The sequence below is a fragment of the Suricata suricatta genome, chromosome 16 (assembly GCF_006229205.1).
Source record: "Suricata suricatta isolate VVHF042 chromosome 16, meerkat_22Aug2017_6uvM2_HiC, whole genome shotgun sequence".
In the NCBI taxonomy this organism is placed as follows: Eukaryota; Metazoa; Chordata; class Mammalia; order Carnivora; family Herpestidae; genus Suricata; species Suricata suricatta.
The window spans coordinates 54,765,731-54,779,826 of NC_043715.1; the positions used below are offsets into that span (position 1 = coordinate 54,765,731).

The 14,096-nt window shown below is 42.5% G+C and overlaps 1 protein-coding gene across 1 annotated transcript in view; it reads right to left on the reverse strand.

The window, feature by feature from the left end:
* LOC115281208 (putative protein ZNF720) overlaps positions 1-7,868 on the reverse strand; it is a 15,754-nt gene extending 7,886 nt beyond the window's left edge. Inside the window, exons 1-2 of the mRNA XM_029926543.1 lie at positions 7,755-7,868; positions 7,169-7,264 (exon numbers count right to left, since the gene is read on the reverse strand). Coding sequence (XP_029782403.1) covers positions 7,169-7,264; positions 7,755-7,824 — 166 coding nt within the window. The 5' untranslated portion in view covers positions 7,825-7,868. The remainder of the gene's footprint in view (positions 1-7,168; positions 7,265-7,754) is intronic.
* Between the last annotated feature and the right edge of the window lie 6,228 nt (positions 7,869-14,096).

Below are 14,096 nucleotides of genomic sequence, written 5' to 3' on the forward strand. Positions count from 1 at the left end.
CCCCACTGAAGGGTCGGATCTCTCTCTCAGCGCTCAGCGGCCCTCAGTCCCGGGGGCTGAATCTCTCCTCTGCAGGGATTGCGCTGTGTGTGATTCAGTCTCTACTTCTCTTCCCCTGGTCTCTCTCCTGCCTTGCCCGGCGGTACCGCGCGTGGCTGTGAAGGTCCCTGCGCCTCCGGACCCCGGCGCCCCGCGTGAGCGGCTGTCGGGGGATCTGTGCACCTCCGGGCTCTCCCCTCCTCACGCTGCGCGGCTCCCCGCTGACCTGTCCGCCTCCGGTCTCCCAGCCATCCCACCCGGCTAGGAGCGGTGCGCCTGGGGACACGCGGGTTTCAGCGGGCCCAGCGCCAAGCCTCTGGGCGCTCGGCGCTCTGTCTCCAGAGCAGGTGCTCCCTCCTCTAAAGCCTCCAGTTCCAGTTCCCACTCACTCAGGCAACCGTGAGACTGCTGTCATAAGGGGTCTGTCCGCACCCCTCCGTCCTTGGTGATCAGAGAGCTGTGGCTTTTTAATTCTTCTCAGTTTGATGATTGTGGGTAGACGGAGGTGATGGGGCTCCTTACTTCTCTGCCATCTCGCCATCCGTATTATTTTTTACCATCAGTATTTTGATGTATGTCTGAATAGACTGATATACTACATTCCAAGGAGAATTCTGTGACATTTTATCAACATATGATGTTCAGTTACATATTTTTCTAAACATTTGTGTCTTCCAAGTTATCTTCTTTTATGCACTGTCTGGTGTTTCCTAATGTGTACGTTGAACATGAAGGCCTGGGGCGCCTGGGTGGCTCAGTTGAGCGACCGACTCCAGCTCAGGTCATGATCTCGCGGTTTGCGAGTTTGGGCCCCGCGTCAGGCTCTGTGCTGACAGCCTGCTCAGAGCGTGGAGCTGCTTCAGATTCTGTGTCATCTCTCTCTGCCCCTCCCCCGTTTATTCTCTGTCTCTCTCTGTCTCTAAATAAATACATGTAAAAAATTAAAACTTGTAACTATGAAGGCCTTGACTCATTTATTATGTCTGTAGGATCTAAATCTCATGTGCATTTTCAGATATTGATTAAAGATCAAATTCCACATAGAAGCACTGCGATTTTCTCCACATGTGACTTTCTATGTTGTAAGATAGCTATGATGTGGAGCAAGTTGTGAGCTCCAGCTACAGGCTGGACACATTCTTTACCTTTGTAATGTTTCCCCTCAGTATGAAGTCTGTGATCCTGAGTAGGGTTGAGCAGCCATAGAGGTTTTACCACATTCTTTATATTTTAAGTTTTTTCTCCAGTATGAATTCTGTGATGTAGAAGGAAGCTTCACCTCTGATTCACGGGCTTCTGAAATTCTTTATATTTGCAAAACCCTCCCCAGTATTCCTTCTCTGAGCAGGAGTCAGGATGTAGCATTGCTTAAAAGCCGTGCCACATTGTTGAGTATTCAGTGGTTTGTCTCCAGTATAAGTTTTCCAATGTGAAATAAGGGGTGAGCAGTCCACAAAACTTTCCTCACATTCGTTATATTTGGAAGATTTGCTCCAATATGAAATCTGTGATAATGAGTAAAGATTAAAGAGTGATTAAAGACTTTACTTCATTCTTCTTTACATTGGTATGGTTTTTATCTACTATAAATTTTGTGATGTTGATGAAGTTCTGAGGGCCAGTTAAAGGCCTCGCCACATTCTTAACGTTGGTAAGGTTTCTCTCCAGTATGGATTTGGTGATGTCCAGTAACTCCTGAGGGCCAGGTAAAGGCCTTGCCGCCTTCTTTCCATTGGTAAGGTTTCTCTCCACTACGGGTTCAGTGATGTTGAGTAAGGTGTGAGGGCCTGCTAAAGGCCTTGCCACATTCATTACATTGGTAAGGTTTCTCTCCAGTATGGATTTGGTGATGTCTGGTCAGGTCTGAGTGGTAGGTAAAGGCCTTGCCACATTCATTACATTGGTAAGACTTCTCTGCAGTATGGATGCTGTAATGGTTGGTACGGCCTGAGTGCCAGCAAAAGGACTCTCCACATTTCTTACACTGGTAAGGTTTCTCTCCAGTATGGATTCAGTGATGTCCAGTAAGGTCTGACTGCCTGATAAAGGCTTTGCCACATTCATTACATTGGTAAGGCTTCCCTCCAGTATGGATTCAGTGATGTTTGGTAAGAGGAGAGTGTTGGGTAATGACCATTCCACATTTCTTATATGTGTAAAGTTTCTCTCCAGTACGAATTAGTCTATGTCCATTTACTGATGAGCCATAATTAAATGTTTTACCACATTCTGCACATTTGTAAAGGTTGTCTCCACTGTGCACTTGCTGAGGTTGAATTGCTGCTGAGTGCCAGTTGAAGGCTTTGCCACACTCCTTCCAACTGTAACCTTTCTGTCCAGTATGGATTGTCTTGTTTGTATGCAGTCTTGATGACTAAGTACATTCCCAGGTTGACTGCATGTGTATGGGGTTTTCCCCACATGAATCCTCTTTTGATCCCTGACATTGGAGGACTGGTTAAGTGTTTTCCCACATGTATTATATTTCAAAGGATTCTCTCCCACATGTAAACTCTTATATGTAATAAGGTTTGCGCTTTGATCAAAGACCTCCCCATATTCATTACATTCATAATTGTTCTCTGGAAAAAGAGTCCCCAGATATATTTGCTGCCCTTCACTCTCGCCATCCTTGTTCCAGTCCATCATGAAGTGTCCATTCTCAAGGACACTATGTTTATACCTATTCACTGACACTCTTTGGAAAGAACTTTCTATGAGTATCTTTGGAAGGAACCTCTCAGTGTCATTTGAAGATACACCTAAAAGGTAAAGAATAAAAGTAAAGACATTCTACCTTCTACTATCGAATGAATAGAATTAAAATTTCTAATACATAAAACTGAAATCAGAGAACTTCAACTTCAGGAAAAAGGATGTTTTTCTTTTTGTTTTGTTTTGTTTTGTTTTTTTAATCTTTAAAAAAATATTTTAAATCCTAATTGTATTTTGAGAGAGAGAGAGAGAGAGAGAGAGAGAGTGAGCTGGTGTGGGACAGAGAGAGAGGGAGACACAGAATCAAAAGCAGGCTCCAGGCTCTGGGCTGTAGCAGACAGTCCAACACAGGACTCGAACCCACAGATTATGAGAAGATGACCTGAGCTGAAATCTGATGCTAAACCAACTGAGCCCCCTGTTTCTTTTTAAATACTTATGTTTTTTTTTAAATCTTTATTTATTTTTGAGAAGACAGAGACAGAGTGCGAGCAGGGGAGGAACTGAGAGAGAGAGGGAGACACAGAATCTGAAGCAGGCTCTAGGCTCTGAGCAGTCAGCACAGAGCCCGATGCGGGCTCGAACTCACGAATCGTGACCTCATGACCAGAGCCAAGGTCAGATGCTTAATCATCTGAGCCACCCAGGGGACCAATACTTATCTTTTTGAATGTTTAATTGTTTTTTGAAAGATGGAGGGAGAATGTGAGAGGGGCAGGGGCAAAGCGAGAGGGAGGCATGTGGGAACCTGCAAAGATACAGCTGATCGGCAGGAAGTGTCACTCCCTGCGGGGTTCCCGCCGGGGCGGGAACAGACAGAGGCACAGAGTCTGAGGCAGGCTCCAGGCTCTGAGGGGGCAGCACAGAGCCTGATGGGGGGGGGGGACTTGAACCCATCAAGTATGAGATCATGACCTGAGCTGAATTCTGACACTTAACGGACTGAGCCACCCAGGCGCCCCAAATCATTATATTTTCTGCATCACTCAGATTGGATGTTAGTTTAATCCCAAAAAAATTCTTATAAAGTTGTTGTTGGCAGATTTTACAACTTTGATGTTGTTTGTATGTTTACAAATGAAAGGTTTTGGGGTGCGTGGGTGGCTCAGCGAGGGTTGAGCTTCTGACTCTTGGTTTCAGCTCAGGTCATCATCTCAACATTTATGAGTTGCGGCTGCACATTCTGCTCTGCACTGACAGTGTGGAGCCTGCTGGAATTCTCTCCTCTCTCTTTGCCCATCCTCCACTCTATCTCTCCATCTCTCAAAATACATGAGAAAAAAAATACCTCAAAAAAATGAAAGTTATTTCCTTTTGTGATTCTCAAAAATGAGTTATACCCTTAAATCGTGTGTAATAATGTCTTTTAAGTGCTTAATTCATAAATTCTTTCATTAAAGTTTCCTATGGTTGATATTAATAAATATACTTTACTATTTTCCTGTGCATGAAGCCATGCCAGTATTCAGAATATGCCTTTTTGTCTTTAAATTTTTTTTCTAATGTTTTATTTATTTTTTTTTTGAGGGAGAGAGAGAGAGAGAGAGAGAGAGAGAGAGAGAGAGAGAGCATGAGCAGGGGAGGTTCAGAGAGACAGGGAGACACAGAATCTGAAGCAGCTCCAGGCTCTGAGATAGCTGTCAGCACAGAGCACGCCGCAGGGCTCGAACCCATGAACCATGAGATCATGACCCAAGCCGAAACTAGTCGCTCAACCAACTGAGGCACCCAGGCGCTCTAAAATGTGTCTTTTTTTATGGGCAGTCACAGTTTATTATTACAGCTACAGGCACATGTAAGTGGACCAGTAGGTCCAGCATCAGACTCTGGCTCAGTCCACAATTTCATGGTCTGTGAGCTGGAGCCCCGGGACAATTTGCTGACAGCTCAGAGAGAGGAACCTACTTCAGATTCTGTGTGTCCCTCTCTTTCTGCCTTCCCTTGCTCATTCTGTCTTTCACAAATAAACATTAACAAAAATTCAAAAATTTCTCATACATCATAATGTAATCTCATACACAAGCACTCAGAAGATGAAAACATATATCACAAAGTCACAGGAACTTCATATGATAAGTGACAAAATGATAAAATGATTCAATTATTAAGAAAAAATGAACAGGGGCGCCTGGGTGGCTCGGTCGGTTAAGCGTCTGACTTCAGGTCAGGTCATGATCTCATGCTGAGAGCCGCACCAGCCTTGCTGGATGACAGGGTCACAGTAAGGAAATGGCAGACGTTGCACGGCTCCTGCGATGAGAGGCGGAAATGGTATCTCCTTCTGCTACTACTGCTCATGTGAAATTAAGCCTGTTGCGATTGATTAGGCCTCACAATGTTCCAAGTCAGACCAATATTCCCCACACAGATACCTCATGGGAAGAAGCATATTCTCACCTCTATAAAGAAAGCACTGCAGATGTTTGTGGAAAGGCTCTTCTAATGAGCCTCACAATCTTAAGGCATAGATAATAAAGGGGGTTAAAGAACACAAGATTTACTATTAACTCTGGCCTGGAGAAGAAGAGCCTAACTTAGAGATAAGAAACAGACAAAAGCAGGACATAAGTTACTGCACATACCTTTGCTAATCGGTGCCACAAATACCTTCCCTTACACTGATACCCATTATGAGGATGGGTAAGAGTAGTTACTACTTAAACTCATACATAAAGGCTGGCACATCTAGGGCCTCTATGGCGCTTACACCTTCAACATCAAAGAACAAGGTTGACACAAGGTTTACTGACCAACCAGCGCGAATACATTCTTCCTCTTGTGAGCCAGACAGAATGACTCCTAGCCTAGTTTATGCCTGAATCTTAGCCTTATTGATATAAACAAATATGTTTGCTATCTGCTTCTGACTGAGAAAATCCTGCTATCTTCTTAGTTGTAAGATATACTGCTGGTTCAAACAAATGTGTATGTTATCTGCTTTTCACTGAGAATATCCTGTTATCGTATTATGTGTAAATCACCTCATTGTAAGTAGAGTAGTTCTGCAGAAATGCCTCTGTAAAACCTGTTTCTGCTCTCTTTTCAAAGCATCTTATCACTGAGAATTATTTGTATTAAAATTCCACTTTTCGACGTGATGTTAACACTTAATCTATAAATAAAGACACAAAACCCTCCAGAGCAGAGATGGCTGCCTGGTGACCAAGAAAGAAACTCATGGCTTTCTCATCTCTCTTTTTCGCCGACACTATCTCTCCTTCAGGGGACCCTGCACCTCCTGGAGCTGTACTCTGGCAATCTCACACTCTGTGAGTTCAAGCCCAGCATTGGGCTCGGTGCTGACAGCTCAGAGCCTGGAAACTGCTTCAGATTCTGTGTCTCCCTGTCTCTCTGCCCCTACCCCACTCTCTCTCCCTCTCTCCCTCTCTCTCTCTCTCTCTCTCTCTCTCTCTCTCTCTCTCTCTCTCATTTATAAATAAACATTAAAAATTTTTTAAAGAAAAAATGAACAAAAGTGATTTATTATAGGCTGCAAGTTTTGATTCTAAATGGTCTATCTCTACTGTGACTTTAATTTATGTAGAATTTCTAGGAAAAGAATAGGAGCTTTAAATTATCCTGCCATTGAGGAATGGAACATATAGAATGGAAATTTCTTATATTAGTTAATTAATAGCATCAAAAATTGAACGTCTCTTATTTTTTCTAAGTTTATTTTAATTCACTTTAAAAGAGAGACAGAGATCCAAGTAGGGGGGAACAGAGAGACAGGTAGACAGAATTCCAAGCTTGTTTTGTGCTGTCATCACAGAGGCCTGTGTGGGACTCAAACTCACTAACTGTGAGATCATGACTTAAGCTGATGTCAGATGCTTCAGCAACTGAGCCACCCATGCACCCTAAAAACTGAACTTTTGAAGTGAAATAAAGGGTTAGATTTTTTCATTTTAAGGAGGTGCTCTATTGTCTGATTAAGTTAGTGAGTCTCACTTTTGTGCGATTAAGATTAAAGCCTCCACATATTGGAAAGCATAAATCAGAAAATAGGAGGTATCTGTCCCCAGTGTTCCAAAGGCACCAAGCCCCAGTATGCCTACCGCTACCCTCACACACATCTCACACAAGGCAAACGCTCAATTGAACATAGACTTCCTCAGAAATACAGAGATTTCCCCAAACCCTCAAACAAATGGAAAACAAGTCAGATTATGGAGGCCCTCACTGTGGATGTGAAAGACCTTTGGTGGAACTGAAGGAGAATCCTAAAAGAATTTAAGAGGGTGATGTGTTTTTGGAAAGGAGATGTGTTTCTGTGAAAGAAAGAGAACTGAAACTGGGTTTTTCAAACTAATTTCCATTCAAGAAGGGCTGCTCAAACCACATTTTAAGGTCTGTCTTCATCCTTCACATTGGAACCTCACCTCTGTCATCTGCCTCATTCATTCCCACCTACCTGGGAATGAGGCTATGGTCTCCTTTCTCTGCACATCCCATAGCTCCCTCTGTTGTTCCAAAAAGAAGACCAGGTCGGGTTTTGACACAACAAGACCTGTTTGTTACAACAAAGGAATATGAGTATTGCTGGAGATTCTACGCTTCAACCCAGTATTGGACTCTGTAGAGAAGAGAGGACATTCTAGAATTCTAGAAAATCATTCTCAAATGCTGTTGCCCAATGTCCCCTTTGGAACACACAGAACAGATCTCCAAGGTACAAGTCGTGATCTCCCCTTCCGAGTATTACAACTATGACTATGAGTAGAAATTCGTATTATAGAGAGAAATACAATTTTATGCCAGTCAGTGTTTAGAATTGCCAGTAATCTAAGAAATGATGATGTTACTCTAAGGAAGGGAAAACACACCTGAAAGGAAACATCATGAAGATGTTTCTCTACATCTACAAACCCCTACATCTTTCTCTTACTATAGGGATTTGAGTTTGAGTCATGAAAAGAGGAAGCATCCAGAGACAGTCTTCAATGGAAAGAACAATACCCTGAGAGTGGCTTGGGAAATCTAGAGGGAGTGATCCTCACCCGAGAAGAGATGTCCGTAGTTCTCTAACATCACATCCCTGTAAATCCCCGCTGGCTGTGGTACAGGCATCCCCACTCCTCCTGAGAGAATTCTATGGCCACATCCCTGAAGGTCAGCAGTCCCTGCAACAAATAAGTCAGTTACCAAGTGGACACATGAGGAGGTCATAATGGGACCTAAGATACAAGAGGGAGATAATGTCACCAGCTGGACCCCAAGACCTGATCTTCACTGCTTCCTGTCTGTGTTCACTGACCTTAGTCCCTCCTTTTACTTAGCCTCTTATTATATCGCCCTTTCACTTCAGGCACAACACCCCATGGGCACAGTGTCCTGTGGTAGAAACACAAATTATCCAACAAAAGGTAATGACTGCCCTGAGCAAGAGCTTGAGGAAACTCAATTTGAGCTTAATCCATGACTCACATCTATGCAGATGAACTTCAGGGTAAAGCATTGAGTGGGGACAGTTACCTTTATCTCCATCATGTATTTTTCAAAATGTTTATTTCTTCAAGGAGAGGGCACAATATGGGTGGGGCAGAGAGAGGAAGTCCAGCCAGGCTTCATGCTCAACAAAGATCTCGACTTGGGGCTTGATCTCAAGCCTGTCAGATCCTGACTTGAGCCTAAATCAAGAGATGGAAGCTCAGGGACTGTGCCAACTGGGAGCTTTTACCTCATTATAATCCGAATCTCCACCCAACAAGGAGCACAAATAACACTTACTATGTAACATACAGAGAATGTATAGAACTGTTTTCCTAAAGCTCATGTGCAACTTTATCCCCAACTACCCCTTTCTAAATATCCACCCTAACCCAAAATATACAGAATCCATTCTGGGGCGACTCAATGGCTCAGGTGTCCAACTCTTGGTTTCAGCTCAGGTGATGATCTAACAGTTCTGAAGTTTGAGCCCCGCATCTGGCTTTGTGCTGATAGTGCAGAGACCGCCTGAGATTCTCTCTCTGCCTCTCTTTCCCTACTCTGCCTTTTCTGTATCTCTAAGAAACTTGAAAAAAAAAAAAAAGAAACCATTGCCCCTTCCTCTGTGTGTCTCTAGTTTGGAAGTTATATCCTGTGCTCTCCTTATTTCCTGTAAATCAATTTTCCTTTGTCCTACATCCCCACCAGGTAGAGGTTTTTTGTGATTCATCAAAGACTAAACTCCTATTAGTTCAGTTGTATTAGGAAAACTGGTTCAGGCTTAGATGCGTTCCTTGCTTTCTGCAGTAACGGAATTTGTGACACAGTATTATGCTATAATATATTCCTTAAGGCTGAGGTATGAACTGATATAAATCATGTGTTTATTAGAGAGAATATGTAAAATGTAAGCATCAACACAGACACACATATTTGTGCCATGTATTTGCATCATAGAGTACATGTGGTGTCTATATATTTTGTAATGATTTTGTGATTATTTATTTTTAATTATTTTTTTGAAGCACAAGACATATGGAGTCTATTTAAAAAAATTTTTTTTGAGATTGTTTATGTAGTTTTGAAGGAGAAAGAGACAGGAATGAGAAGGGGAGGAGCAGAGAGATGGAGACACAAAATTTAACGTGGGCTCAAGTCTCCGAGGTGTCAGCACAGAGCCTAACACAGGACTCAAACTCACAAACCATGAGATCATGACCTGATTGAAGTAAGACACTAAACAGACTGAGCCATGTGGTGTCTATTTCTTAATGGAAAGTTTTGGTGAGTTACAAATATACTTAGCATATATTAACATGAATTAGAATTCACAATAGTACATTGGAGATCTTGTTTAAAATGCAGATTTTGTGCAGGAGTTCTGGGAAAGGTAGGTGTTGACATTTCTAACAAGGCACTAGTCTACGAGTCAAGGGATACATAGCAATAACATATAGGAAGAAGTCAATGAGAACTCTTGGAGGACTTGGAACTGAATGGGTTTTATGGCAATTGCAGTTCTACTAAAGCAAGAAAGGCAACAAGGTTTTCCATGCATTTCCTGCTTAGTAGAGAGCATCTAAGAGTTTCTCATGAATTCATGTCAAATAATAATAATCTAAGAGAACACAGTATTCTACTTTTACTGAGTCTTTTGCCAAGCATTCAGTACATGGTCCAGATTAAATTTTAATCCAAGTTAACTGACCTAGAAGTGATTTAAAATGACACACGGGTTAATATAGAGAATAGACTAAAAATCAATCTTCATAGCAGGTGTCAAACCTAAGAAAAATGATGAAAAGAAGGTATGCACACAAAATCGACTGACTTTTACGCATCTATACATTTTTGTAAGTCGTTATGTAAGTTTCGAAGTGATAGAGTAGAAAATCATCACGGTGACTCAAAACCAATTTTAATGAGCATTGCCTGGGTGGCTTAGGCAGCTAGGCATCAAACTCTTGATATCAGTTCGGGTCATAATCTCCAAGTTCCTGAGTTCAAGCCCCAATTCTGGCTCTGGTCTGACAGCATGGAGCCTGCTTGGGATTCTCTCTCCTCTTTACACTGCCTCTCCTTGTCTCTCTCAAAAACAAATAAAAAACCAGCCAAACACAAAACATTTTAATGACATGAAACTTCTCAATCTAGTTGTAGATGATGATGCTTAGGTCTTTTACTCACTCTATCAACACAAACACATAGAATGAAATAGGACTTCATTTCTTAGTCTACTATGATGAGAGATCCAAATAAATATGTTCACCTTCACCACAGAAGCCTGACCTAGACCCTGCATAGCTTTGGTAAGCATCCATTAAAGACTGCTTTCTGCATTCCTTTTTTTTTTTTAATGCTTATTTATATTGTGAGAAACAACATGGGCAACCATGCTATAAAATGGGAAGCAGCAGAGAGAGGGTCACTGGATATTCCATATTTTAAAGGGTCTCCCAATCATTAATAATGAACTGAAAGATCTTCACCAGAGAAATCTTGCAGAAGTAATTTTACAAGGAGAAATTTAAAATTTATTTTAATGTTTTATTTTATTTTTGAGACAGAGAGAGACAGAGCATGAGCAGGGAGGGGAAGAGAGAGAGGGAGACACAGAATCAGTGGCAGGCTCTAGGCTCTGAGCTAGCTGTCAGCACAGAGCCCAATGATGGGCTCGAACCCACAAACATGAGCTTATGACCTGAGCCTAAGACAGAGGCTTAACCGACTGAGCCACCCAAGGGCCCCAACAAGGATAAATTTAAAGAAACATTTGTGATTGAATACTCTGGGTACCTATCTTCCCCCATGAACATATAAGCATTCTAGAGCTGAAGTAGGGTTCTTTCTGCCTATGGGTCCTATCTCTGTGCTACCAGAATAAACTACCTGTCCTGTACCATATAACATTACCGTATAACATCCAAGAATAATATCTTGACCATAGTACTTAATGATCTGATAACATAGTATTTCTCAGAAATCTTTTTTAATTAATAATTAATTTATTCTTTATGGAGAGTGGACACAAGTGAGAAAGGATGAAGAGGGAGAAGAGAATTCCAGTAGAGACGGGGAGAGAGAGTGAAAGAGAGATATGGGACTCGATATCATGAACTCTAATATTGTGACCTGAGTTGACTCAGATACTTAACCAACTGAGCCACACAGACACCTTGAAAGCTTTTTTTTAAAGAAATATTTATTTACTTTGAGAAAGAAGGAATACAGTGCATGGTAAGGAGCAAAGAGAGAGAGAGAGAATCCCAAGAGCACTCCTAACATTAGGATGCAGCCTTACATCGGGCTGTATCTCATGATCCTCAAGATCATAGTCTGCACTGAAATCAAGACTGAAGACTTAAATGAATGACCCACTCAGGCACCCCTCATTGAAAGCTTTTGTTTCAGTTCTCATTAGTGCTCTACGGACCTCAGGGTTTCAAGACGCTCAAACATGTTAATTATGTGAGTCTTCTCTTTCTGAAAACACAAAGTACACAGAACAGTATGGCTGTGTCATGACCATGCAGTGAACTAAAAACCTATGGGATAAAGGTCTGACTGATTTAGAACCTTTATTCCTGGGGGTCATTACAACTACTACACAAAAAGGAGAGACTTCAGTGCCCCATGGAAACTGACCTAAGGTGGGCCAGGAAGAAATATATGCCTGAGAATGAATTCTTGAGGCCTTTTTGGTGAATGAGGCTGAGCTTACTAAAGCACAGAAATGGGACCTGTGGGTAAAATGAGCTGCAGTGTAATTAGGAGCTATTGGTTATATACTTTAAGTTGGGGGGTAGATATTGAGGTTTCTAAAGGGATTTTCATAGGTAAAAGAAGACCCACCAGATTTTGAAAGTCTGGCAATTGTCAAGCTAAGCTTGCCCTTTGCCTCTAGAAGAGCATTAACATAAAGGAGTTGTAAATTCTTTGAGGAATATATACTTCTGCGTCTCAAATATTTCGAGTGGGTTGCAAGTTGTAAAAAAATTTAATTTTATCTACATTTATTTTGCCTTTGTTCTCCTCATCAGACTACAAGGAAGGGCCATCTGGTGCTCAGTGAGTTAAGTAAGCATCTGACTCTTGATTTCAGCTCAGGTCAAGGTCTCATGGTTTTGTGAGTCTGAGCCTGGAGTCAGACTCTGCACTGTCGCTGTGGAGCCTGCTCGGGATTCATGCGCTCTGTCTGCAACTCCACTGCTCTAGTCTCTCTCAAAATAAACAAACATTAAAAAAAATACAGGGAAGGAGAAACTGGAAGCAAGTAGTTTCCAGTTTAAATATGATGGTTCTCAAAATCGTTCAGGAATCTGCCTAAAATCATTTCAAGTTATAAGAAGGAAAATATGAACATTACAGGGGAGAAATCTGGCAGAGAGCACAAGGACAAGTAAAAGAAAGTGTAAGAGTCACCTTGGATGTCACCTTGGGATGGCGACCGAGCGGCCATTTCTCCAGGGGCTGGAGGAGAACACGTGCACAGACGACCTCCCCGCCCCTCCCTTGCAGACCTGGGATGTCCTGCCCCATTTGGAGGCAGCCAATCATGAAGCTCCAGCCTCCCGTCACCCTGACAGACGAGGCGACCTGTTCCATCCCGCCTCGCCCCGAAAGGCCCTTACTTGATAATCTGCCGTCCCAAGATCAAACCCAGAACCCCTCACCCATAAAACCCCCGCCCATCGCCTATCAGGAGCGACCTCCCCGACTCCCCACTCCCCGGGCCATGGGACCTCGCCCGGGAATCGCAGATCCCAATAAAGGCTTTCTTGGCTCCATAACGTAGTCTCTTTCCTCCCATCTCTGCCTCCATCTATTAAATCTTACAGAAAGTACCGTCAGCTGTAAGGAAACAAATTGATCTCAGTGCCTAAGCCACACCTCAGGACACAGGGTCACCGCTGTGTTCTTCTGACCCTCATACAGTAAATCAGAATATAAACAACTTTCAGGATACAGTGGATTTATACACCCTTCAGTCACATATAGTTTCCAAGTCTTGTAATATCTAGAATATTTTAAAGTATGTTTTCCACATCCTCAGGAGCAGGAACATTGCAGGTTATTCTGTGCCTCCTATCCATCTTATGCATTTGTGCATTTTCATTTTCCCACTCTACCCAGGACAGAGAAAGCGCTGAGACCAGACCTCAATGGAACGGTTTTCCTTGAGTGCACCCTGCACCACGCCCCATCAGCAACAAGCAACTTGGACTCAACACCCTGGCGTCTGAATCTGTCACGAAGGGACTGTTTTCAATACTTGCAGGCTTTAATTCAAAGTGACAGCTGTTGTTTCGCTACTGGAAGCCAGATTGGAGAGAGGGAACAGAAGTCTCTGGGATTAGATGAGGAATGTTCCAAACACCTAACCTTGGGTATCATTTCTGAAACGGTTAAAAATTAGGTGAAAACATAAAGCAGAACCATGAGAATTAAAAGAAAACATTGCCTTTTTTTTTTTTTTAATTTCTTTTGAAGCATGATTCTCACCTCAAGGCTTTTCTTTCCAGGAAAAACTTTATTCCTACCGGCACCACTCAGTTGGGTTTATACTGAGCCCTGAAAACCATATGGCTTAGTTGTTTTTTAATGTATTTTGTGCTTCTTTGTCTCCCATATATAGTAACACACAAACATGCAGTCGGATCAAGTGGTATCTTATTACAAGGTCAAGAGCAATGTTGTCAGGTACCCATATAGCCAGGAGTCTTGAGGGTTTTTTTTTTTCCTTAGGAAGGAGACACTCCTACACTTTTAGAGAGAGAGACAGTGGTGGGAGGAGACAGAGAGAATGCAAGCTTAAGAGAGGGACAGAGGAAGAGAGAAAATCTTAACTAGGCTCCAAGTTCAATGGGAACCCGGACTCAAGGCTGGATCACAGGTCCCTGGGATAATGACCT